This window comes from Canis lupus, chromosome 7 (assembly GCF_011100685.1).
Source record: "Canis lupus familiaris isolate Mischka breed German Shepherd chromosome 7, alternate assembly UU_Cfam_GSD_1.0, whole genome shotgun sequence".
In the NCBI taxonomy this organism is placed as follows: domain Eukaryota; kingdom Metazoa; phylum Chordata; class Mammalia; order Carnivora; family Canidae; genus Canis; species Canis lupus.
In genome coordinates this window covers 2,079,155-2,106,944 of record NC_049228.1, presented here as the reverse complement: position 1 = coordinate 2,106,944, position 27,790 = coordinate 2,079,155, and the positions used below count along the sequence as shown (strand labels likewise).

Genomic DNA, 27,790 nt, shown 5'->3' with positions numbered 1-27,790 from the left:
ACTTTTACATATAATCCTGGAGAAGATAGTTAAGTAAAGTAGTGCTAAGTCTTTCTATGTAGTGGCCACTATATTTGTATGGGTGTGTAAAACAGATTCCACATAATTGTGTATTTGTACTAAGCCACTGATTATAAAATAGATATGAAATGTATATTTTCAAATTAACCCAAAGTCATCACTTTGCTCTTTTCCTGTTTGAAGATATTTGTTTGAAAGAAACCATGTCTTTGGCTGATAGCCTATATAATCTGCAGCTGATTCAAGAATTTTGCCAAGAATATTTGAACCAGTGTTGCCATTTCACCCTGGAAGACATGCTGTATGCCGCTTCATCCATAAAGGTAAATTAAATAACTCTTGGTGGTTTGTTTTGCTTTAAGTTTTTTGGAAAAATATAACTAGATATATAAGTGGCATAGCCACTCTAAACTTATAAATTAACTGTTAATATCAGTCAAAAGAGCTTTTGAAAAAAGTTTTATTTTTCTGCCTGTTTTAGGTTTAATACAGTGTTAGCTAAAGATTTCTCTTACAATACAAAGCTAAATTTAAAAGTTGTGGTACAAAATTGACCCATTGTCCTCATGTTAGCACAATAGAGGATAAGCCACTACATGTTTCTGAATCTTAGACAGATGCTGTTATAGTATGGTGGGAGCATAAATGAAGTCCTGGTTACTTTGAAAGTTGTTTACCTTGGAATTCCAATAAATAATATATAGCCCTGATGTTTGAATTGACTTAGTCTGGGCATGATCTAGATATAAAGACATTTTCTTAAATCAGGCATATTTAAAATAGATAACTGGACAGATACATCTGTCAGAAGGACTAGAATCAAAAAGACGAGAAATAGGTATCGGCAAGGATGTGAAGAAAAAGGAACCCTTGTGCACTGTTGGTGGGAATGCAAACTAGTGCAGTCACTATGGAAAACAGTATAGAGGTTCCTCAAAAAATTAAAGACAGAATTACCATATGAGGGGCAGCCCGGGTGGCTCAGTGGTTTAGTGCCGCCTTCAGCCCAGGGCGTGATCCTGGAGACCTGGGATCGAGTCCCACGTTGGGCTCCTTGCGTGGAGCCTGCTTCTCCCTCTGCCTGTGTCTCTGTCTCTGTCTCTCTCTCTCTCTCCCTGTGTGTGTGTGTCTCTCATGAATGAATAAATAAAAATCTTAAAAAAAAAAAAAGAATTACCATATGAGGGGTGCCTGGGTGGGTCGGTCAGTTCCCAGCATTGGGCTCTGCATGGGGGCTCCCTGCTCAGCAGGAGTCTACCTCTCCTCCTCTCTCTGCCTCTCCCCTGGCTTATGCTTTCTCTCACTTGCTCTCTCAAATAAATAAAATCTTAAAAAAAAAAAAAAAAGAATTACTATATGATTCAGTAATTCTATTGGCTGTTTACTCAAAGAAAATGAAAACATTAATTTGAAAAAATATATGTACCCCTATGTCTATTGCAGCATTATTCACAATAGCCAAGATAGGGAACCAACCCGAGTGTCCAACCATAGGTGAATGGATAAAGATGTGGTGTGTATGCACATACACACACATACAAATATCAGCCATAAAATGAATGAGACCTTGCCCTTTGCAACAACATGGATAGACCTAGAGGGTATAGTGCTAAGTGAAATAAGTCAGAAGAAAGAGAGATACCATATGACTTCACTAATATGTGGAATTTAAGAAACAAAACATATGAACAAACAGACAAATTTAAAAAACAAAAAATACCCAGACTCTGAAATAGTAGAACAAACTAGTAGGTTGCCAGAGGGGAGGTAGGTAGAGAGATTCGTGAAGTAAAAGAGAAAAAAAAGTAACTGTTTACAGAAGAAGCTTTGGTCACTTTCTGTATCATTTGCTAAATTATTAGAACCACAACTTTGACTTATATTGAGTATTTTAAGACTTCAAACCTTTAAGGGGTTGCTTGGTCCATGATGCTGGGCACCTGGTCATTTGGTTAGCTTTAATACCAAGTGTTTATAAGGATAAAGGGAATGAGCACCCCCTTCCCCTCTTAGGGGAAGCATATACTGATATGGTCTTTTTCTTTCTTTTTTTTATTTGTTTTTTAAGATTTTATTTGTTCATGAGAGAGAGGCAGAAATATAGGCAGAGGGAGAAACAGGCTCCGTGAGGGGACCTGGGAACACGCCCTGAGCCCAAGGCAGATGCTCAACCACTGAGTCACCCAGGCGTCCTTGTATGCCATTACGTAACCAAATTTAAAATGCACAGAAGGCACCTATAAGGATTGTTAGCAGTGGTGAATAGTTGGGAACAGTTCATCTTTGGAGGGACACAAAGTATTTTGTAATATAGTCAAGCTGTTTAAAGGAAGGAGTTGTAGGTATTTTTACTGATCAGGAAAGCTCTCCAAGATGTTATTAAGTGAAGAAAGTGGGTAGCAAACATTATAGCGTGATGTAATTTATATATTAAAAATGATTTTTCTATTTGTATGCAAATCTATGCATGAAAAAAGGTTGATTAGAAAGATAAACACAAAACTATTAACAGTGCTTTCTGCTGAGTGTGACATTAGGACTTGGGGGAGAGTAGTTCAACCATACTTGGTGTTCCATGTTCTGTACATCTTACGTTCTTCTGCATTGTTTACATTGTTTATGAATGTTAATGTATAATTGCATGACTATCTTAACTTAAAGGAAAGAAATCTGTTAAATGAAATTAATTTGGTATCATGCCTGGAATATGGCAACAGATTTATTGCTGTTTAATCATAAATTCAGAAAGAGATGATCTTTAAAAGCTTTGGTTACTGGGAAAATGCTCTTACTGTGCTGACATCTTGTGGCCAAACATAGTATCTTACCAAAGTATTTTTTTTTCCCAGCTTTATTGGCTATAATTGACATACAGCACTTAAAGTATGCAAAATGATTACCACCAAGGATTAGCTAACACCTCTATCACATCGCATATTTACCATTTCCTTTTTGTGGTGATCTACTCTTTCAGGAACATTTGAGTGTGCAATACATTATCATTAACTATAATCATTAGATTCCCAGTTACTTCTAACTAGAAGTTTTTACCCTTTGACTAAAATCCCTCCCGCCTTTCCTCAGCTCCCCAGTCCCTGGTAAATACTCTATTCTCTGTTTCTATGAGTTCAGCTTTTTTATATTTCACATATAAGTGAAATCATACCGATTTTATCTTTCTCATGGCTGAATTAATATTCCACTGTATGTATGCACCACATCTCTATCCATTCATTTGGGCTGTTTCCATATATATCTTGGCTATGTGAATAATGCTACAATGAATACAAATGCAGATTTCTCTTTAATCCTGTTTTCAGTTTCTTCATATAAATGCTCAAAAGTGGAATTGCTGGATCTATATGGTAGTTCTGTTTTTAATTCTTTAAGGAAGTGCCATTTTGTTTTCCATAGTGGCTGTGCCAGTTTGTATTCCCACCAACTATGTACAAGGGTCCCCTTTTCTCCACATCCTCGCCAACTCTTATCTTTTTGACAATAGCCATTCTAACGGGTGTGAGCTGATATCTTATTGTGGTTTTGATTTGCATTTCTCTCATGTTTAGTGATATTGAACACCAAAGTCCTTAAAATATTCTCAATTAACAATTTAGTTGAGCACGTAAACAGTGGTTTTCCAGGAGATACAGATTTCAGTTAACTATACTCGTATAGTGGAACCTAGGACCAATACTTTTTTTTTTTTAATTTTTATTTATTTATGATAGTCACACAGAGAGAGAGAGAGGCAGAGACACAGGCAGAGGGAGAGGCAGGCTCCATGCACCGGGAACCCGACGTGAGATTCGATCCCAGGTCTCAGGATCGCGCCCTGGGCCAAAGGCAGGCGCCAAACCGCTGCGCCACCCAGGGATCCCAGGACCAATACTTTAATTATAATTTTATACCTTAGCTTTAGAAAATATCCTATGGAGATAAGTACGAAGAGAAATTACAAATCACAATGATCTCATTACCAGAGAATATTCCCTGTCAATAGTTTGGTATTTTGTGAACTGATCTTTTTGTTACACATTTAATCATTCGTTCATTTATACACTGATTTCAATAAGTATTTATGTATTGGGCATCTATTATGTACTGGGCACTGTTTTAAAAACTGAAGATATGATGATGAGCACAAGCTTTGTCCTTCTAGAGTTTACAGTCTGATGGGTAAAATGAGGAACTCTGGAGAACGTGGTATTAAATGAAACTGGAGAAATTAAAAAGGGACCCCAATCAAGTATGCTCTCATAGCCGATAATCACTTTCCCAAGACCAGTGAAGTGGAGGAAGGGGTATTATTTTGAAAAGTTTGTTTGGCTTAATAGTTTAAGATAAAGCTCTTGTGTTGTAAACAAAAGATGGAAACCGTTTAAATCAGAGTGATTATGATGAAGATGGAGAAAAGTGGGTGGATTCCAGAAATATTTAGGATGCAGAATTTGCAATGATGAACTTTAGTGATGAACTGGATATGGGGAGGAAAAAAAGAGGCATTGAGGAAGACTCCTAGGTTTCTGGCATGCACGCAGAGGTAGTGATGCCATTGAGTGAGGTAAAACTAGAATAAGGCCAGATTTGTGGGGAAGATCACTAGTTCAGTTCTAGACATTTGAGATGCCTCTGAGATATCTAAGAGGGAATGTTCTGTAGGCCACTGCTTATGTAAGTACATTCAATACATTTGGGAGTCATTTGGTAGCTGATGGGCCTGGATGGCAGTTTTCAAAGAGGGGAGGCATCAAGAGTATCAGATCCTGCTGAGAGGTCATGTAAGATGAAGACTGAAAAATCTGTTTGATTTAGCAACAAATTTAAGTCGTTGGTGACTTGAGCAAGTGCTGTTTTGGAGGAATAATGTGCCTGGATGCCAGACTGGAGTGGATTAGGGAGCCAGAAGCCTGATGTTAGCATAGGCCTACCTTAGAGAAATTTATGAAGAGGTAAAAAGGTAGGGGAGTGAGGAGAAACTGGAGAATGGTGAATTACTGAGTAAAGATTTTGTTTTGTATTTCATTTGGAAGACCTGAGCATGTTGAAAAGCAAAGCAGGGAGGATTCTGTTGAGGGGAAGAATAAACATATAGGAGAAAGAAATATAATTAGAAATGTAAAGCTTCTGAGAGAGTAAGTAGGGATGGGATCCAACACAGAGCCCTTGGGATTGCAAGCATTCTCATTTCCTTTCCAAAAAAATAAATAAATAAATAAATCCAAATTCTAACAATTGCTTAAAACAGTATGTATTGTCTATAAATGTTTGAATATTCTGGGAATTTGCTAAAAGTAAATTTGCCAAATTTTGTTCACCATATGCCTTATCTTCTATAACATTTCAGACTCCTACATTCAACCACATACCTGTCAAGTCCACTTAAATATCTAATGAATATCTCAAAGCTATTAACTCAGGATTCCTTCCACTACGTAATTATCCCAGTCTTTCCCATTTCATTAAATGGTACTATCAGTTGCTGAAGACAAAACCTGAGTTTCCCTGGATTCTTCTCTTTCCCTCACTTTCTACATACAAAATAGCCTTCTGGAACTATCAGGTAAAAGATGAATATTTGAAAATCACCAGCTTACGTATAGATGACCTCTAAATGAGAGTATGTAGAGCTTTGAGGTTTATTCATAATTAACAAGTGGGGCACCTGGGTGGCTCAGTCGGTTTACCATCCAGTTCTTGATTTTGGCTTCCTGATCATGATCTCAAGAACCCGAGGCAGGTTCCTTCTTCACCAGGGAGTCTGCTTGAGATTCTTTCCCTCTGCCCTTCCCCCCTGCTTGCAGCTTTCTCTCTAAAATAAATAAATAAATCTTTTAAAATAAATTAACAGGAGGAAGACATGGCATTAGAAAACACCCATATTTCTAATGATAATTTTGGAAACTGAAATGTAATATGAAATAAGATCTTACTCATTAAATATTAATTTGATAGTAACATTTTTATTAGATGCCAGATTTTAATGAAGTATTATTTTAAGTAATTATAAAACAGATTTTGTATAGTGTTTTTTAATCTAACCAGATGCCTACAATTAAAATAATTCATCATGTTTATACTTCTATGATGTATGCATCTTAAAATATAAGCTTGAAGTAGAAATGTGCTTTTGAGGACCCTCTTAGTCTTTTCTTATAATTTTAAGCTACTTTAAAAATTATTTGCATTTTCAAATATAAATCATAAAAGGCAAATGACATTGTCAACTTACTAATAACCTTTCAAAGTTAGGTTGCTATTTTGTATAATGTTTCTGTATGTACATTTCAAAATTATTAATAATTAGCCATAGCAATCTAGAGTCTTTTTGTTATTTAGAGCCTGGATTACTGTGAGTGTGGCATCATCAAGCACATAGATACTGGATTAAGTTTTGGAGAGATTTCTAGGGATCTGGAAAGAGTTTTTTGTTGTTGTTGTTGTTTTTTTAAATGATAGCCACTCTTCAGAGTCAAAAGCTGTTTCAGCTGTTTGTATTGACTTTGGACAAAGAGTGCCTTATACATTATATCTCAGAGTTCTATGGTCACAAGTATCAATGCCTACCACATAAATTGGGCTGCTCTTCTGGAAATACAGAGAAAAGCGCAAAGAGGTTTTGAGTAGCTGTTATAAATTTTGCCTATAAGCATTAATAGTCCATCTCAGATTTAATAGCCTAGCGTGGATGTATATACTCCAGTGATGAAGGAATGAGATTTAAACCTATATTTTAATAGGTAAAACAGAATAAAATTGTATTTATTGTTACTTTCTGGTCAAGTCTTACCTGATTTTCTTCTTTTCCTAACTCTTTTATGTAGAGTAATTATCTGGTGTTCATGGCAGAGCTCTTCTGGTGGTTCGAGGTCGTGAAGCCCTCATTTGTGCAGCCTCGTGTTGTTCGTCCCCAAGGAGGTAGGGTGTTCCTGCAAACAGACAAAACTGGGTTTATATAACCTCCCCTGCTTATTGTGTTTGAGGGGATCCTATTATTGTTATAAAACAGCTACTAGCCTTGATAAATTCTGAATATTTTCATATTGAAAACTACTAAAGTCTCTGTGAGGCAGATAATAGGAGAGAATAACTGAATTTGAAGGCTTGTGTTGTGGAACTTTTAGCTTCAACTCTGCCTACTTTCTTCTCTTTGTACCTTTTATTCCCCATTAGATGCTGAGTTTTTAATACTGTAATAGCTGCAATCCACTTAAATAATGACTTGGCTTTAATCTATAATTTGAATTTACCAATAAACCATAAAAAGGTTTATATACATATTTTTAAATCTGGTATGCTTTGTGATTATTACACATCATCTACTGATTGCACATAATAAGAAAACAAATACAAAAGAAAGGGGTTACTGTAAAGATCCCTAGAAATAAAGAACAAAAAAATCTTCCTGCATTTTCTCTAAAACAAATTTTCCTTTGGCTTCCACTATGAAACCAGAGGCTTATTTCTAAACTAAGCTAAATTATAAGTTTAGCTCCACTAAAGAACGTTCTTCCAGGATAACTATGGGACCAGTTCTTTCTGCTGCCAGTGGCTATCCTGCCAGACACAAAACACATCCCAACTACTTATGTGCTTTCCTTGGCTCCAAACTTTAGTATTTTTCTCACCATTACCCTTACTTCTCCTCTCTTGCCTCCCTCCCCCCAAAAATTGAAGAAAAATATCAGGAAGGAGGAAAAAATATGTACTCAAGGGAAAGGCATGTCACTGTAGTGAATAGAATTAGCTTGCTTTCAGGATGCCCACTGTATCTCAAGCAAAATTCTATGAAATATGTAATAAAGAATATTTCATCTGTTCTATCTCTAAGCTGCTTAGGGCAGATTCTGATTATTGAGCCATTATGTATCAAAGAATACCTACAAAGTAGTTGAGATTCTTCCCTAAGGCCATTCTTCCCTAAGGTCAGGTGTCTTCAGTAATTATAACCAATACTTGTACAACTTTTTACAATTAATACAGAATTTTCACATGCATTGTGGTCTATGATTTTTATCTGTGAAGCCCACTATTCAAAATATTCAGTGGCTATTACATTAGGTTTCAAAGGCAAAAAGTAAATGGGAGTCTTCCCCAGAGTAATTTATAAAAATGTAAACTCTACCAGGGGGTTTAATTATTAACCAGTGAAATTCTCTCTCTTAATTGATTACCAAAATAGCAACTATTTCGTAAAAAAGCAGAAATTACCATATGTAACTGAAGTTCTGTGAAAGCTTTAGCAAAATTAGACACTCAGATTTAGTTTTAAATATGTGTTTATTTTTTGTTAGGCCTCTTTCTCCCCACCTTCCCCCTCAGTTACTTTAATTAAGTGAATTTTTTTTAAGCCAGAACACTTAAAGAAGAGTTTAAAATTTTACCTTTGGAAAAAAATAAGATAAAATAAAATAAAATTTTACCTTTGAAAATTTAAGAAGAAAATTTTCAGTATGCTATCTTAAAGAAAAATGGAAATTTCTGAAATGATGTTGGAAACATGCTAAAAACCTAATTTTGAGGCTTATATCTTTTATTATAGCTGAACCTGTGAATGATATGCCTTCAATTCCTGTCTTGAATGCAGCCAAAACAGACATCTTGGACAGTTCATGTAGTTCTGACTTCACTGCAAGGTACAGTCCAGAATGACTTCATTTTCACTATTTCCATCTCATTTGCTAATGAAATCAAAATAAAATTTTGTTTTTAAAATTTCACTTGGACTTAAGTTTTAATTAGCTTACTGTATTACGGCCTGTTTTAACTTAAATGTTAGGGAATACATAGAAATGAGTATTTCATAAATAGGTTTTTATGAGTCACACTCAAAAGTGGGATAATACATTCTGAAGTTCAGATAACCAGGTTGAAACCAAACTTTTGCTATAAAACTTGTTTATCATTGAGAACTGCTTAAATGATAACCCTTGGGGTGGGGGGAGTTTTAAATTTCTATTTGGCTTTTTTTTTTTTTTCTCTTTTTTTTTTCTATTTGGCTTTAAAAAAAGTTTTTTTTTTTAATTTTTAAATCTTTGAGGTAGTTTCCCTTAGTGTTTTGTTTGTTGGTTACTATAGCTAACCAAAGATCACAATGGAGTGTTTATTGTAATATTGGATCTTTATGTGTGATGCTTTAGTTCTTAATATCAGGAACTGAAGTGAAAGCAAAGTAAGAATTTAGTATCAGGATAATCCTGACTTCTGGCCCAAATGTATGCTAGAGAACATTAGTTGGTTTAAAAATATTTTTCTGCAGATCCTGTATGTAACTTTTTATGTGTATTTACTAGAACCTAAAATTTATATTGACTTTGGGCTTCCTAATTTACCTGATTTTTTTTAAGTTTAAAATTGATGTATTTTGCAGTGTTTTAGAAATCCAAGTAGATCCATTAAAAATACATTTTAAAAATGATGAATAAGCATTTGAAAGTACTTTATGAACTTGTACTGAGCTCTCACCTACTTCACACATGTAAGAAGTCTCTCTCTCACGTGGGTGCTAATGAGCGTAAACTGGAACCTTGACAGAACCCTTCCAGTACTCTTACAGCCTTCGTTGGGCTTCTTACCTCTGAACTGGCCCATGTCTGCAAGTATTTTCTACAAATTAAGAAAGCATTTTCCTTCCCTTACCCTCTGATTTACTACCATGAATTGTCTTATTACTTCCATTAAGTTGTCTATTCTGTAACTAAGCTTGAGATTTTACAAAAAGAGGTTAAGTTAGGATATTGCTGATCTAGGAGCTTCTCTATATTTTTTCCCACAGGAAAGTTTTTTCCTTAGAGATTTTATTTATTTATTCCTGAGAGACAGAGAGAGGCAGAGATACAGGCAGAGGGAGAAGCAGGCTCCATACAGGGAGCCCGACGCGGGACTCGATCCCAGGACCCCCGGATCACGCCCTGAGCCAAAGGCAGACGCTCAACCACTGAGCCTTCAGGCATCCCTGGGAAACTTTTTTTTACACGTTAATTTCCTCGGTGTCTTCCTGGGTTGATTACATAGTGACATTTCCTTCCTTGAAAATTTAGAAAACATTCGTATTCTAGTTTATGACTCATGTACAATTAAGTCTTTAAAATCTCTGAAACTTTCTGCTTCAAGGCCAGATTATCCCATAATTATTATTTCTAGAACCTGAGTTGGACACTTTTCACATTTCTGACACTGGAAAATGTCTTAAGGCTCTCTAGAAGACTCCTCTCTTTTCTGTTTCTCAGATATCCGAGTGGCTGTCCTTACTCATTTTTCCTAGCAGATGAATATCTAAATTCTTTTCCTTGAAGAGATGCTGTGTAGCTGTCATTCTAGGATCTTACTAATCCTCTCATTTCTGTAAGTCTCCATGTGATCCACTGGAGTTCTCCCATTGTAGAACTTTACAGGAAAGTGCCAAATATTTTTACTCTTCCTGAGAATAACGCCATCACGTGTACAAATGTGAGTGCCCCTAAGTAATGAGGTTATGAGGGGAAAACAAACGAAGGAAGAAGACAGACAAAGCAAACAACATTTGTAGCAGCTACTCGGCACACTTGACTCCTAACCTGCTTAGCAGTTACACCAGATCAAAATTCCCTAGGCAAGTGTGAAAGTGAGGCAGTTGATAGGAATTTAAAACACTTTAGCCATTAGCTAGAGAAGGAGAGTGAATATATTTTAATCACTAATGTGTATAGTCAGGATGAGCCTCCTGTCAGGGATGTAAGAGAGGGTAGAAACAGGCTGGGGTCTTAGAGAAGGGATAACAGAAACAAACGTGACTGACAGGGGCAGGTGGGTACTCCCCGACAGTCCTAACAAATGATTACAAACAAAATTGAGGAAATGTGATGTGCACTTCAGGGGGAAAAGGCACACAGAAGCGGATCATCATTTGCTCTGGAGAGAACAGGGTTATGCAAATTCTTCAGCTATCATTAACTTTAGAAAAGCTCACTGATGAAGCTTTCATTAAATAGTAAGAATACAGTATTGTCATTTACCTTTGACTTTTGGGGTTGACTTGTTCATGTTCTCAGTTTACAGTAGCCAAAAGAAAATGGGATTTGAAGGGGGACTGCGGAAGTCACTACGTACATCCTGTTCCCCAGTGTATTCTCGACTGGCCGGGGGGGGGAACAGCATGTAACTTCTGCACCTGACTATAAGGCAGGCTACAACAGACTTGAAAGTTGGAGAAAAACTAAATTCGGGCCAAATGTCTTGATATTTTGAGAAGTAGACTACCTAATCCCTTGCATTAATTCAAATGGGGTGGGATTAAGAGATAGGAAAGCTTCATATCTCTGTAGGCATTGAGGCCTTCAAGGTGAGCTCAGTATGTTATTATTAATTTTGATGTAACTGTTAGAGATGTACAAACACAGGTCCATGAGCAGGGAGGCTGCCAGGATCTTTTACAGGAGTATATTATACCTATAGTTTCTAGAGATTTAAATTGGGCCAAAACATTTCAAACTAATGACCTTTTTTAAGTATTTAATTTATTTTTAGGGGATCCCTGGGTGGCTCAGCAGTTTAGTGCCTGCCTTCGGCCCAGGGAGTGATCCCGGAGTCCCAGGACCGAGTCCTACATCAGGCTCCCTGCATGGAGCCTGCTTCTCCACCTCTCTATCTCTCACTGTGTCTCTCATAAATAAATAAAATCTTTTAAAAATTATTTATTTTTTATAATAATAAATTTTTTAAAAATTATTTTTAAAAAATTATTTTTAAAGATTTTAAAGTTTATTTGAAAGAGAGAGCGTGCACCAGCAGGGGAGAGGGGGTAGAGGAGAAGCAGACTCCCTGCTGAGGACCCCTGGACCCCTGAAGTCCCCAGGACCCTGAGATCATGACCTGAGCCACAGGCAGGTGCTTAACCGACAGCCACCCAGATGGCCCTCAAACTGATGACTTTAACTTATTTGTTTCTGTTTTTCTATTTGTAAAATGAAAATAATATACCATACCTTATCTCACAAGGACATTCAGATATGTATGAAAATGTTTCAAGGGATCCCTGGGTGGCGCAGCGGTTTGGCGCCTGCCTTTGGCCCAGGGCGCGATCCTGGAGACCCGGGATCGAATCCCACATCGGGCTCCCGGTGCATGGAGCCTGCTTCTCCCTCTGCCTGAGTCTCTGCCTCTCTCTCTCTCTCTCTCTCTCTCTCTCTCTCTCTCTCTCTGTGACTATCATAAATAAATAAAAATTAAAAAAAAAAAAACGTTTCAAGCTCTTTGACTAAAAGACATAAAATACATAGAGATTCACATATTAATAGCCATTTTTGGTTTAGACAATATATATTATGTTTTCTTTTTTGTTTTTTTTAATTTAGGATGGAGATTCAGAGGTGATAACGTTGTTTCTGATTTCAGCCATTCTGTGTAAAGTTTATGTTAAAGAACTAAAACATATTAAAGCATTTTTAATTTCTTTTACATTGCAGTGGGGAAGGCGCTGCATTTACACAGTCTCATCATCATTTGCCTTCTAGACATTCACGCCCCCAAGCTCATTCTTCGGCCTCAGGTAATATATTTTTTTAAGAAAGCCTAGGTTAACTGAGAAATGATTGATAATAAATGTAAATAAATAAAAATACCAGTCCTTTTTTTTTTGGAAAAGTGCTATATATATACTAAGAGTTTGATCTGTTTCTCTGCACTTGCTTTTCTTAATAAAATAATCTCTATTTCTCCATATAGATTTACTTACTTTTTAGTGTTATTACTGAATCCTGAAATATTTGAAATCTGTTTAGCTGTAAATTGTTTTTACATACTTTCAATGACTTTTTTTCACATTTGAAGGAGGAATTAGAAGATCTTCATCTATGTCCTATGTTGATGGTTTCATAGGGACATGGCCCAAAGAGAAAAGGTAAACAAAAGGAATTATTTTTAGTATATTCACATTATCAATGAATGTTGTTTACTGAATCGCTGTGTTTTACACCTGCAGCTAATGTAACATTGTCAACTATTCAGTTATTAAAAAAAAAAAGAAAGAAATGCTAATTCTTTCTCTATTTTGTTGGTAGCCAAGTTAACAATTAGTACCTAACTTTGAAAAGGGCAATATAGGCAAATGCGAGAGATGAAATTTTAAAGGTAACCCAGTGCCCTTATGCTTACCTTGAGAACAACAGGATTATGAGAAATGGGAAAAGAAAAGAAGTGTAATTTTAAATAACTATTAAAGGGTATCAAATCATTTTTTTTCTGGGCCTATTTAAGGATTTTCTCTTTAAATCTTTTTTAGATCATCAGTGCATGGAGTTTCGTTTGATATTTCTTTTGATAAAGAAAATACTGTACACAGATCCACTCCAAACCGAGGAATCACTCGTTCTATTAGTAATGAAGGACTAACTCTGAACAATAATCGTGTATCTAAAAATACTAGGAAAAATTTGTCCTTCAAGCCAGTAAATGGAGAAGATGAAGCAGAAAGCATTGAAGAAGAGCTTAATATAGACTCTCACAGTGACCTCAAATCTTACATGCCCCTTAATACAAATGAACTAAATTCTAATGAGAACATTCACTATAAGCTTCCAAATGGAGCTTTACAAAATAGAGTACTTCTTGATGAGTTTGGCAATCAGATCGAGACACCAAGCATTGAAGAAGCATTACAAATAATTCATGATACTGAAAAATCTCCCCATACATCTCAGTCAGACCACATTGCGAATGGCTTCTTTCTTCATAACCAGGAAATGAGTATCCTAAATTCAAACATCAAGCTAAATCAGTCTAGTCCTGATACCATAACTGATACAAAAGGTGCCTTGAGTCCCATAACTGACAATACTGAAGTAGACACTGGAATTCATGTTCCTTCAGAAGATATCCCTGAAACCATGGATGAAGATTCTTCTTTGAGAGATTATACTGTAAGCTTAGACTCTGACATGGATGATGCATCTAAATTTCTTCAGGATTATGATATGAGAACCAACAACACCAGAGAAGCTTTGAGTCCTTGTCCAAGTACTGTGAGCACCAAGTCTCAGCCAGGTAGCAGTGCTTCCTCTAGTTCTGGAGTTAAAATGACCAGTTTTGCTGAACAGAAATTCAGGAAACTGAATCATACTGATGGGAAAAGTAGCGGGAGCAGTTCTCAGAAAACTACACCAGAGGGCTCTGAACTTAACATTCCTCATGTGGTTGCTTGGGGACAAATTCCAGAAGAAGCAGGCCTTCCCCAAGGCCGGGACACTACCCAGCTCTTGGCCTCTGAAATGGTGCATCTTAGGATGAAACTGGAAGAAAAGCGGCGTGCTATCGAAGCCCAGAAGAAGAAGATGGAGGCCGCGTTCACTAAGCAGAGGCAGAAGATGGGAAGGACAGCATTTCTTACTGTCGTGAAAAAGAGAGGGGACGGCATTTCCCCGCTTCGAGAGGAAGCAGCCGGTGCGGAAGATGAGAAAGTGTATACTGATAGAGCAAAAGAAAAGGATTCACAAAAGGCTAATGGACAGAGGAGTAAGTCCCTGGCAGATCTAAAGGAAAGTATGGAGACCCCTCAAGCCAAATGGCTGAAGTCTCCAACCACACCCGTTGATCCAGAGAAGCAGTGGAACCTGGCAAGCCCCTCAGAGGAGACTTTAAATGAGGGAGAGATCTTGGAATATACAAAGTCCATTGAAAAGCTAAATTCATCTCTGCATTTTCTACAACAAGAAATGCAGCGCTTGTCACTGCAGCAGGAGATGTTAATGCAGATGAGGGAACAACAGTCATGGGTGATTTCCCCTCCTCAGCCCTCTCCGCAAAAACAGATCCGAGATTTTAAACCTTCCAGGCAGGCAGGCCTGTCGTCAGCCATTGCATCCTTCTCGTCAGACGCCCCCCGTCCTACCCATCCATCTCCACAGTCTTCCAACAGGAAGAGCACATCTTTTTCTGTTAAAAATCAAAGGACTCCTAGGCCAAATGAACTAAAAATAACGCCTCTGAATCGAACACTGACGCCCCCTCGGTCTGTGGATAGTCTTCCTCGGTTACGGAGGTTTTCACCAAGTCAAGTTCCTATTCAGACTAGGTCATTTGTATGTTTTGGGGATGATGGAGAGCCTCAATTAAAGGAATCCAAACCTAAGGAAGAAGTTAAAAAGGAGGAACTGGAATCCAAAGGGCCCACAGGACAGTATGTACATAAACCGGAAGAAAAGGAGATCAAGCCTCTTGAGTCAACAGTTTCCGAAGTCCTGTCGCAGCCTATCACGGAGACTGTGTGTCTGACTCCAAATGAGGACCAGCTGAACCAGCCCACAGAGCCGCCTCCTAAACCTGTTATCCCACCTGCTGCTCCTAAAAATGTTAATCTGATTGAAGTTTCCCTCTCTGATCTGAAACCTCCTGAAAAGGTTGATGTATCTGTTGAAAAATATGATGGAGAAAGTGATAAAGAACAATTTGATGATGACCAGAAAGTATGCTGTGGGTTCTTTTTTAAGGTAATACTAATCTTCATCGTTTCAGGTATCATCCTTTGATGGGTGTGGCTGTAGTTGGCATGCTTGCCTGTCTCAGTAGTAGTCCCTTCTGCTAGAGGCTTCCCACTAACCCCGAACTACATTTTGGAGCCCCCTTGGTGGACTGTAGTAACAACCAAGCACAGTGAACAGTCTTCCTTTCACCAACATCACAGTACAGGTTTACATATGGTGGTTTTGCTCCTCTGCCTCTCGCTCGCTTTCACAAAAGCCTTTTAAAGAATGTGAAGCTATTTGGATCTCTTCAAAGAGTTACTCGATTATCAGTTTGTAAAGAACACATAATTTGGCATTGTGTCTAAGTATGTTTCTTTTTTTAATTTTCAACATCTTTATATGTTTTGTTTCTTAATCTTTTTTTGAAAATTGACTGGATACAGTCTTGCAAGGTGTACTATGTAAAAATGACAAATATAGTTGGAACAGTTATTGAAATAGCTCTTTTAAAAGCATTCGATAAAGGTCCTAGCATATGACTCCTATTTCAGTATTGATATTGGATGTAATGTACTGCAGCCAGCTAGCACAAATAACGAACGGTATCACCTCTTGATGGTGAAGATACTAAAATTTATCCTAGGTATTAGAAAAACAAGAAAAGCCTAATAACATTTTAAAATTTTTCTCCTGGGATGCCTGGGTGGCTCAGCAGTTGAGCATCTGCTTTCAGCTCAAGTCGTGATCCCATGGTCCCGGGATCAAGTCCCACGTCGAGCTCCCTGCATGGATCCTGCTTCTCCCTCTGCCTCTGTCTCTGCTTCTCTCTCTCTCTCTCTGTGTCTCTCATGAATAAGTAAATAAAATCTTTAAAAAATAATAATAAAAAATAATAAAAATTTTCTCCTACTGATCCATTTTCTTCATCTTTATGTTTTCCCATATTTTTCAAATTACCTATAGGAAAGACTATATCTTTTTTTTTAAGTATCAGAAACACAGATTTGTTTCTTTTTTTAATTATGAGGAACTACAGTAAGATTATCTCTGATCCTGTATATAGCTCCACAATGCAGAATACAGAGGAAAAAGACAACACTCAACAGGATCAGTTTATAATTTAAGATTTTAAATTGAAACAGCAGTAGGAATAAGAACCCAAGAATATTGGAGTGATTACAATCACTAGTTTTACTTATGGTCATTTTATAATTGAGATCAACTTTAAAATATGTTAGAAACATCCAGAGTGATTGCCTTTTAACCCCTTTTTAAAAAAAAGTTTAGAAATTTGAATATTTTGCTTCTTAACCATGTAAGATGACTAATTTTTAATAGAATGCTCTTATCGACTTGAACAGATACAGTTTACTAATTTGAGAGACCTTGGCTACCTCTGTTACTTGGAGAGAGAAGAAAACAGAGGGAAGAGGATCCTTCAGTATAAAATAGGCAGCACATCTGTACCTTCATGTCCATTCTGTCCAGGCAACAGGGATTTCATTCATGTGACCTACCATATAGCTAATTTTTTGGTACTTTTACTTGAGCTTATTGAGCATGTATTTTAAATATAATTTTAATGCAATTTTTAAAAAATATTTTATTTTTAAGTAATCTCCACACACAATGTGGGGCTCAAACTCATGACCCTAAGATTAGGAGTCACATGCTCTTCTGACTGAGCCAGCTAGGTGCCCCGGTTTTAATGCAATTTTTTAAATGGAGGGGAAACTCTCTACTTCTAAGTTATTTATTAGGTCCAAAAAAACCTCTCTCTCTCTCTCTCTTTTTTATTTTTCCCCCCTTTTTTACAGTTCTTTGCAAACTTCCTAGGTTTGGAAAACGTAATTAAGTAAGTTTAAGTGTCCTTTGGTAGTTGATAGAACTGTTAGCGCTTTAATTCATTTCTTCCTTCCTAATTTCTGGAATGTGTCCTCATATGGTGGAGTTGGAATAAGGATAACTAGATAGTTCATATTTTTATTTATAAATGTGACCACAATTGAAAATGAGCATATCTGTGGTATAACGTTTCCTGTTTTTCAATGAAATCCATGCTTAGGATGATCAAAAAGCAGAAAATGATATGGCAATGAAACGGGCAGCTTTGTTGGAGAAACGACTGCGGAGGGAGAAGGAGACTCAGCTTCGCAAGCAGCAGCTAGAAGCAGAGATGGAGCATAAGAAAGAAGAAACGAGGTAAAGGCTACGGCTGTGATGGCCCTGGATCTGAGCTGAGGGTGCGCAGCCACGCCAAGGACCGTCCGGGCCGTAGCTGGAGGCAGTGCTTTCTCAGGGAGTCTTAACAGCTTTTTCAGTTGTTTGCAGCATATGTAGACAACTGAATTAATGCTGACCTTTGGTGTTTTTTAGAAGTTAATTTATTTTCCCAAAGTATTGGTCATTTGTACATTTTTACACTAAGTTTGGGGCATTTCAAAGTGACATTCTTCAGAAACATTAATGTGACTTCACTGGTTTTTACATACAAACGTATTTTTTAAAAGCAGTTATTTACCAATGGTAGGTGTATATATTTTTTAATGATCTAAAATATATTTTTAAAAAACCATTTTTCCCCAAGGTGCTGAAATGTAATAATTCTCCCTTCTCTCATCAAAGCCATACTCCCCAATGTCTGGTTTCTTTAGTGTGCAGAATAAGAAATGTAACCATTTGGTTTCTTAGGCGTAAAACTGAGGAAGAGCGTCAGAAGAAGGAAGATGAGCGAGCGCGCAGAGAATTTATCAGACAAGAGTACATGAGGCGAAAACAATTGAAACTAATGGAAGACATGGATACAGTAATCAAACCCCGTCCTCAAATAGCAAAACAAAAAAAACAGCGCCCAAAATCTATTCACAGAGATCATATTGAGTCTCCCAAAACACCAATAAAAGGTCCTCCAGGTAACACAGCTTATTATGAAGAGTCTGTTCATAAAAAAACACCAGCCTGGTTTTCATACTAACTCGACTGTGCTTTGGAATGCTAAATTGGGTACACTACTTGAGATGACGCATGCTCCTAATTTGGAAAGCCAAAATGAGCAAATGTCATTTTGGGTTTTTTTTGTTTTTGTTTTTGTTTTTTTTTATGACTTAAGTGTGTTATGTGTGCATGCATATATTCATTAGAGCCAGTGTGAGTGCTAAAGCATCCAGTGTAAATACTAACTGATTAGGGAACTCTGCTCTCAGATATTAATCTCTCTGAATTGTTAATTACCCTTTCTATGCTTGTCCATTTAAGGGTAAATACTGTATGCGTAGAAATACGTAAGAAATACATTAGTATGATAAGGAATATAAAAGCAAGAGTTCATGAGGCCCTTCTTTAAGACAGAAATGGTCACATGTCCAAATCTATAATATTTGGAGTTGAGAGTCGAATCCTGAAATTTAGGACACATACTCACTTTTAAAAATACATACATTTTTTAAAACTAAGCACCATGGAAAATTTTAGAGAATTCCCATAGTTACTCCAAAACTGAGGAAAAATAACAACATAACACTGACTGTTTAAAGAGAACTCTGCCTTTTCTAGCCAACAAAATTTCTTGATACCCTGTACTAAAATTAGTAAATTATTTTCCGATGTAGGAATTACATATTCCTAAATATATTTTATTCTTTTAAATTTCTTTTGTTAACTCTTTTCTTACAGCTAGAATATCAGTGTCTCATATTATCACTTCCTTTTAACAGCAATTAGTTTTATTTCTCAAAAGTAGGTACACTGCTAATTGTAAGTAAATTATGCATATATGCATGCAGGCATACTACAGGTTTAGAGTAAAAGATTAAAAAAAGAAAAACCACAGAAGCGCAGTTTTCATATGCTGGTGTTATCTAATGAACAGACTCTTTTCTAGTTGCTCCTTTTAAATTTCTAATTTTGTTTTTATTCAGGATCACGAATTTATCGTGTTTTTTCAGTCTCTAGCCTTTCTTTGGCATCACTGAACACAGGTGACAACGAGAGTGTGCATTCAGGCAAGAGGACACCAAGGTAAATCCATAATGTGAACATTTTTCACTGAAAAGAATGTTTCCTGCAATTTTGTTGTATTTTATAATGAATGGATCATAACACAAATTTTTATAGTTTCCTGATTGGGACTATTTGTGTTTCTGTTAAAAGAAATTTACATATAAAGTGGTCTATTCATATTTGACTTTTGTATCTTCTAGGATTTTAGGGTTACTGATATTGATAAAATACTTTGTTATAAACTGTAGAACATTAACAGTAATTGCTGATATGGTTATGGTAGTCATAGTGTTCAGAATTAGTACTTCATTTAAGTGCCTGCCTCTCTACTTTTGTCCCCATAGAATAATTCCAAAGTAGGCTGCCTAACTTACGAGGGATCTTTTTTATTGTCTCTCTGGGATGTAGATTAGAAACTGAAAGTCCTGTTTCATTACATTACACTATAATACCTGTATACAAAGAGAAGGTCATGACAGGCATGAGCTTTGAGTTTTGATCTTTGTATTACCAACCTATCGCAGCCATTGCCATTTTCATATGGAAAAACATTCATCCTTTCAGTGAGCAAGTACTTACGGAATGCCTGTTCTGTCCAGGCTCTTGGATATATAGCTGTGAATAAGGCAGTTACACCATCTTTTGATTTTTAAGCTTTATTTTGTTTGGTACTGTCAGGTATACCCCTTCTGACCCCAAATATTCTTCTGTTTGAGGCATTAAAAAAATGTCTTATTTACCATTCAGATCTGAGTCTGTAGAAGGCTTCCTGTCTCCAAGTCGTTGCGGCAGTCGAAATGGGGAGAAGGACTGGGAAAATGCATCGACAACCTCTTCAGTAGCTTCTGGAACAGAATACACAGGTCAGAGTCTACATTTTTAGGGAGACAATTTACCACAGTCATGAGAACAAATACAGGCTCTACTAATGAAAGCTTCATGGGCTCGTCTCTTGGTCTAGACATGGAGAGTGATCAGGAACACGGAGTGCAGGGGGATCCCTGGGTGGCGCAGCGGTTTGGCGCCTGCCTTTGGCCCAGGGCATGATCCTGGAGACCTGGGATCGAATCCCATGTCAGGCTCCTGGTGCATGGAGCCTGATTCTCCCTCTGCCTGTGTCTCTGCCTCTCTCTCTCTCTCTGTGACTATCATAAATAAATAAAAATTAAAAAAAAAAAAAAAAAGGGAACACGGAGTGCAGATGGTCCCTTTCAGGGAGGTCAGTTTCTTGATACGGTTGCACTTACGGAGGTAGTAACTTGTGTCAGATGACTTGAAATCAATTTCTAAGCAAAATGAGTAGTACTCATTTTTAGAGAAATTCTATCAGCAATACATAGGTCCTGAGTATTGTACTGAGAAAAGGCTAGAATCCACAAAGGCCTCTCTAACATTGGGATTTTAGATATCTAGAGTTGTGCATCTTTCAAATATATTAAGCCAAGGTGTAAGGGAGAGGAGGTAGCACCTGGCTGGCTCAGTGGAGCGTGCAACTCTTGACCTAGGGTTGGTGAGTTTAAGCTCCATGTTGGGCATAGAGCCTACTAAAAAAAAAAAACCCCAAAAGTCTTAAGGAGGTTCTGAAACATAAGAAGAGTACATTGGATCCAGGAGGGCATCCAGCCTCCCATCAGATCCTCTCGAGCTTTGTTTGGGTGGGCATTACTGAAACAAAAGCAAATTGAAGAAGAGAATGTAAAACACTTAAAAAGAAATGAAGCAGGAGAAGAAATATGAACAGCCCTTGAGATCTAAAGTGGAAAGGCATAGGAGGATGTGCAGAGGGGAAGAGCAGGGGGCAGGGAGTGTGCCTCCCTCTGCATGTGACCCACTGGAAACGGAAGCCCCATGAAGACCTAAAGAGGTTAGAACTTGCTAACTTCCCACATGTACTCCGCTCCTGTGGTCACTTTGACACCCCTAATGCCGGGGATTGGACAGGATTTCCTTGTTTTTCCCTCTGCTTCTCTACGTTCACTTAACAATCCTATCTGCCAGGCAGTGTTCCAGATCTAGAGCTAGAGTTGCAGTGGTGTGCCAGATGAGCTCGTACCATAGGGCTCTAGAAACTGCTAAATTTTCAGGAGTTATGCAGGCTGCAGAACCATTAGTAGCTTGATATCCTAGTCATGGTAGGAGTGACTTCTATCACAGAAATAGGTAAATGCTGCAAATCAGGGCTGATTTTTTTTCACACAGGTAACTGGTTTCTCAGCTCACTGCTGAGGGTAAGGACAGTCCTTGCCTTCCAGGACAGAGTTTAGTGAGAATGAAGTAGGGAGTCTGTACTGTATTACCCTTCATAGTAGGAACGTTCCAGGAAAATGGCAGAAGATGCTTCTGTACTTTGCAGACTGAGGAGTAGAATTATTGGTTAAAGATAACAAATGCTTTAAGAAAACTCAGACATGGGATCCCTGGGTGGCGCAGCGGTTTAGCGCCTGCCTTTAGCCCAGGGCACGATCCTGGAGACCCGGGATCGAATCCCACATTGGGCTCCCGGTGCATGGAGCCTGCTTCTCCCTCTGCCTGTGTCTCTGCCTCTCTCTCTCTCTCTCTCTCTGTGTGTGACTATCATAAATAAATATAAATTAAAAAAAAAAAAAAAGATTTAAAAAAAAGAAAAAAAAACTCAGACATGTGGATGAAGAGAAAAATGAAGCTTTTTCTTCTCTTTTTAAAAGTTACAATTACTCATGGACCCATTTTGCTTTAAATTCACCAATAACATTACCAGACTTCAGAAAGAAGGCGAAGCAGACAGTGTGGCAATTACATAGCCCTGTCTGATTTCCAGCACTGCCGTCTCACAGCAGCCTTGGAACATCCCTAAGATGTATCGCAGTGTGGATAAAACAATGTTCTGATTGGAGTATAGCTAGTCAGAGGCCTTTAGACACAGATTTTGATTTTTTGTTAGTGATTCCTCAGTATAGGAACAATTATATCATTTAAACATAGTAGTGTTCTGACTTAGGAATGCTATTTTTTATTTTGCTGCTGAATTCTTACCACAGGACCAAAGCTCTACAAAGAACCCAGTGCAAAATCCAATAAGCACATAATACAGAATGCTTTAGCTCATTGCTGTTTGGCTGGAAAAGTAAATGAAGGTCAGAAGAAAAAAATACTGGAGGTAAGCACATTTGCATGAAAATTAAATTTGGCAACATTCTAAAATTGTAAAGAGTCTTCTCAGCTACCGATCCAAGAGAAAATACTCTTCATCTCCTCCTAGGATATCAACAGCCCATAAGAGATCTGTAGCTATGTTTCAATTTTAGACTGAGTTAGTTCACTTTCAAATGGGGTGTTAGAAGACTTCAGACTTAATTAAGACTAGAATAGACTTCAAGAATAATGTAAAATTATGAATTCTTTTCTTGCCTAGAGCTACTTGTTCATGTTTCATAAATGTAGGTAATATAATTTTCCTTTTTTAAAATGAGGCTGTATTGCAAGGTTGATAATCAGCACCTGGTTTGTTAATGGTTGTTTGACTAAGATCAAGATTAGCAAATATTTCATATCTCTAGAAGTTTCCTGCACGATAATCATATCCACACAGAGCCAACAGAACTTCAGAAGTGAAGTGTTTGCATACATTTTTATTCAAGTGTACTTTGCTTTTATAATACACATTTTATTTTGGCTCTTCGGAATTTATATTTTAAATCATGTCATAATATTTAACCAAGATAGGTGTAAAACAATTATATAAATTTTATACAGCAAAATGTTTAAGAGTTTTTATTGTTTTGTTTTTGTTTTTTTATTCTAAAGGAAATGGAGAAGTCAGATGCCAACAACTTTTTAATCTTGTTCCGGGATTCAGGCTGCCAATTCAGGTCTTTGTATACTTATTGCCCAGAAACTGAAGAAATTAACAAACTGACGGGGATAGGCCCTAAATCTATCACTAAAAAAATGATTGAGGGACTTTACAAATATAATTCTGACCGGAAACAGTTTAGCCACATACCTGCTAAAACTTTATCTGCCAGTGTTGATGCGATTACCATTCATAGTCATTTATGGCAGACCAAGAGACCAGTAACACCCAAAAAACTTCTGCCCAATAAAGCATAGGAGTTGGGAAATACTTGCTTCAGAACATTCGTGGTAAATTTGCACTTCATCTTTCCTGCCTATAGAAAATCTTTCTAATTGCCAACAAGACTTTTATTAATTGAAACTGAATGTTAGGCTCTGTTGTCATGAACAACTGGAACGTCAGCCACAGTATTTTGGAGTGCAGAAGATTCTCCCACAGGTGGTAAGTCCAGTGATGAAGGGAATGTTCTGATCACAAATGGACATCTGTGGCATCAGGTTCACCTGCATGATATCAGACATGAATCCTCATGGACACTAGTTGGACTGACGGTTGAACTATGGCTAAGATTACAAATTATGTGTTTTACTTTTTTTTTTTTTTTTTTTAACTTTTGAACGTACATACTTGTGTTCAGATGGTTTATTTTGCTGTTTTTCTCTCCTGGGAGTTTATTCTAAGATACCTTTTGTATTTTGTTTCATGTAGAGACCATGAGCGTAGGAAATGCGCCTTCAGAGGTAACTCGCACCTTCCTTATGATGCTAAGAGAAACACTAGTGTTTAGTTTTACAATAACCCTCATGTTTTTATGGTGTTAGAGCATTTGCAAGAATTATTCTAAGTATTTGCAATTCTGTATTTATTATTCACTCAAGTATTAAGTAAGAGGAGGTATTGTAAAGAGCTGCTAGTAGGTTCACTTTAAACCACACGAGCTTAACCAGGAATATGTAATAAGAAGTTGCTGATTAAATCAGTGCTGTTTTTACACCACTTCGGGCCAACTCAGAATAATTTAGATTGTTCTTTTAACACAAAAGGCTTTCTATCTCTTTTAAAGTAAGTCACTTTATAAGCTGGCAGAAGGGCATGACACTTTGAGAGTCATCTTTGAGTCTGAAGATGTAAGACTTCCTGCCACACGTTCTCAAGAGGTCTTTGCATTATATTTATAACTGATATAAAAATTATATTTAGAATTTTTAAACATGTACAAAGGGCTACAGTTTAATTTTAAAATAGCTTCACATTATTTTACTTATATTGAGTTTTTCTTCTTTTTTATCCTTTTCAAGTGGAACAGCTTAAAGTACACACTTGAAATCTTCTCTACATGATCTTTTTCCTTTAACAGTGTATATCTGAGGGTTAGTTGGGGAAAAACTTCATTCTCAGGAAAAGACTTGAATGATTATGTGACCCTGTCATGTTTCAGTGTTGTGACAACTGTGTAAACGTAGAGGGGAGAGGCAGTATTGTATCATAAATGAGATGCGGGGCTTGTTTTCTTTCGTGGGAAGTAGAGACTAAAATATATACATTTCTCTAATTGAGTTGTTTAGAGAAATAATTAATATCTCACATGATGTATTTACTTATTTTAAAAGAGAATAGGAATGAGATGTCCCTGAGCTGTACTTTTCTATTATTATAAGGCCTTTAGGCATCAGTGCATCTGGGTTTATCCACATTTTCTCAAATGCTGTCAATATTTTACTGTAATTTATGTTCTTATATTTATGTATATTTGTTAAAACTGTAAAAAAAATTTCAGATTTTTTTCCAATACCTGTGCAAGATATATGTGTAGCTCAAAACTATTTGTGATCTACTGTTTGCATGTAAGAGACCAGGATATGTAACTCTTATATTTTAAGTGTATACATATTTGTATATAATATATGAATATTAAGAATGGGGACTTGCACATTTTACCTTTCAGACAACAGTTTCTATCACAGAGGGAAATGACTGTCAGATACAAGTTTAGATTAAGCCTAGTTGTTAAAAAAAAATAAAAGTAAATCTAATCAAAATACAGTAAATATTAGTCAAAAGGAGAATTAATAAGCACTTTACATTACTAAATTTGTTCTTTTCAATCAAATTTCCCTTCTCAAGTCAATCTTCTTTGTGATATTACCTGGCCATTAAATTTTTAAAAATTGGATGCAAGACAATGGAGGAACTATTTTAAGCTAGGTAGGACCACCCTTTCTTCTTAAATTCATGTGTGTCCAACAATGAATGTCCATAATGTCTAAAGGTAGAATGTGAACATTGCCACAAAAGTTCATTGCTCTCAGTATAATATACAGAAGAAATATGGATATATTTCTTTAAATCTGCAGATTTTTTTTATTATGGTGCAGCTTTTAAAATTATGTTTTAAAAATTATACAAAGAAAATTATGGCATTTCATAAAGTCTGGAGATTTCCATCAACCATATTGAAACATACTGGTGCTTTCATCATTAGAGGTCAAATTATTATGATTATTCAGTTAAGTTTGCTAAACACTAGTCATGATTTCCAGTGCAGCCTGTCAAATTCTATTTGACACAGCTTTGGAAAGCTTTTAATTCCTCTTGACTTTTCAATTTTGTTTTAGAATGACTGTTACAGTTTTTATTTGGCTGTTTAAAGCCAAATTCAGCTTTTTAATTATGGTTTCATGGACACTGTTGGGCAATGTACAGTGTATGGTGTGCTTACCTGTCCACTCTAGAGCATTGCTTACAGGTTTTTTTAAGATGCTGTGCTGTAAAATACTGTCATATTTGCTATTTCCTGGTACAGTGTAGTTTTTCCCCTTTCATTTGAATAAAAGCATGGCACCAAATGACTCCTTTTCTGTTTCTTGAATATGTTTTTTTCTTAATATTTGAACTTGGGTGAGCTCCTCATAAAGTTTTCCTCTCTCCTAACCTATGTTTAAATGGAACAACTTGAATAGTCAAAGAGGCAACTTTTGATAACATTAGACGTTGTCTGAATAAGGCAATGTTAAAAAGTCTAACTTTCTGTGCTTAGCTCAGATTGTCTACGTAGTGGTGTATAAACGTGCTCATCTTGTATTCTGTCCATGTTAAATCCCTTTCTTTTGTATTAAATTGTGCCAAAATCAACACTATACCTTTGAAATTAAATGGCTAACAAACTCACTGGTCTATAGTAGCCAAACTGTTCTTGATTTACTCTAAGTTTCCAACTTTGATTTTGTGGATTCTACTCATTCAGACCAGAGCAATTAAGGAAAAAGATCTAGCAACAAACTCTTCATATACAGTTACATGCCTGAAGAGATAACTGCCGTGGCTAAATACGTAAGCGTGCTTCTCTGCCTGCAGATCCTCTGATAGGGTACGTACCCCACGCTTCGGAACGGAGCTGTACTTCGACAGTATTCTGTAATGCTGTAATTTTCAGAAATAAAAATATTTAACCATAAGACTCAGGTAGCATTCCGCACAAACCACGGTGCCCTGGAGCCCACACGTAACTTGAGAGTATGTTCCGTGATCTGGCTGCTTGGTGGTTCTTAACGAGGCAGAGGAAAATATTCTGTAGTGAAGAGGAACATTTCTTTATTTTGTAACCTGTGCACACAGAGAAATCATGAAGAATAACATCCAGAGAAAGAAATGCAGTTGTAATCCTCTGGCCTCGGAATCAGGCACTGGAAAAACACGTCTATAAGATGGGCGTGAAGTTCTGTTACCCCTCCGGAGGGTACAGATGCTTAAAATACAGAGCCGGATCTGGGGCACCTGGCTGGCCCCGCTGGTTAAGTGTCCCAACTCTCGGTTTCAGCTCAGCTCCCGAGCTCGGGGTCATGAGACCGGGCCTGCTGTGGGGCTCCTGCTCACCGTGGAATCGGCGGCTTGTCCCTCTGCCGCCCCCGCCCCCCCTCCGGAGCTCGCGCTCTCAAGTAAATACATAAAATCTTTAAGAAATATACAGAGCTCTGTATCTCCTTAAAAAGCAAAAGAAACAAATGAGCAATTCTGTGTCATTTCGGGGAGGGCGGTGTGTGCCTGGGTTGGTACTTCCCAGCTGCTCTTCACCTAAGGCTCTAGAATCTAGTTTCAGTTGTCTGCTTTGGCATCTGTGGGCCACAGCCTTCCAGCACCGCAGTGTTCAAGTCCCGACGCGTGGACGGTGAGAGGTAGCGTGCGCGCGTGTGTGTGCGTGCGCGCGTGTGCAATGTCCCGGTGGCGTTTAGCTCCCGTTACCTCTCTCCACAGTGGCTTATATTTATGTCAGAAAAAGAAAAAAATGCTTTCACTTTCCATTGAAGAAAAAAAAGCAAACAAGTCTTAAAAAAAAAAAAAACAAGACCCACACAAGGCTTTTGTTTTCTTTAACACTGGTAAGCACGGGCACGATGGCCCTAAGATCCGGATGTATGTCGTCCTGCTTAACCGCAGCCTGTTTCAGGTGGGGCCGATCTGTTCCTTCAGTAGCCCCTGTGGGTCTTAGAAGCACCCCAGGGCT

General features: G+C 37.3%; 1 protein-coding gene across 5 annotated transcripts in view; it reads left to right on the top strand.

Annotated features, from left to right (window-relative positions):
- The window catches only part of CAMSAP2 (calmodulin regulated spectrin associated protein family member 2), a 116,634-nt gene extending 90,177 nt beyond the window's left edge, over positions 1 to 26,457 (top strand). For 3 of the 5 annotated variants that reach the window (XM_038541931.1, XM_038541929.1, XM_038541933.1), the window contains 12 exons: positions 205 to 344; positions 6,843 to 6,936; positions 8,561 to 8,654; positions 12,462 to 12,544; positions 12,826 to 12,895; positions 13,277 to 15,479; positions 17,521 to 17,657; positions 18,147 to 18,367; positions 19,373 to 19,472; positions 20,202 to 20,317; positions 22,472 to 22,590; positions 23,238 to 26,457. In XM_038541931.1, the coding sequence (XP_038397859.1) occupies positions 205 to 344; positions 6,843 to 6,936; positions 8,561 to 8,654; positions 12,462 to 12,544; positions 12,826 to 12,895; positions 13,277 to 15,479; positions 17,521 to 17,657; positions 18,147 to 18,367; positions 19,373 to 19,472; positions 20,202 to 20,317; positions 22,472 to 22,590; positions 23,238 to 23,543 (3,683 nt within the window). In that variant the 3' untranslated portion in view covers positions 23,544 to 26,457. The remainder of the gene's footprint in view (positions 1 to 204; positions 345 to 6,842; positions 6,937 to 8,560; positions 8,655 to 12,461; positions 12,545 to 12,825; positions 12,896 to 13,276; positions 15,480 to 17,520; positions 17,658 to 18,146; positions 18,368 to 19,372; positions 19,473 to 20,201; positions 20,318 to 22,471; positions 22,591 to 23,237) is intronic. The other 2 variants (XM_038541932.1, XM_038541930.1) reach the window with 1 other exon arrangement.
- The last annotated feature ends 1,333 nt before the right edge of the window (positions 26,458 to 27,790 follow it).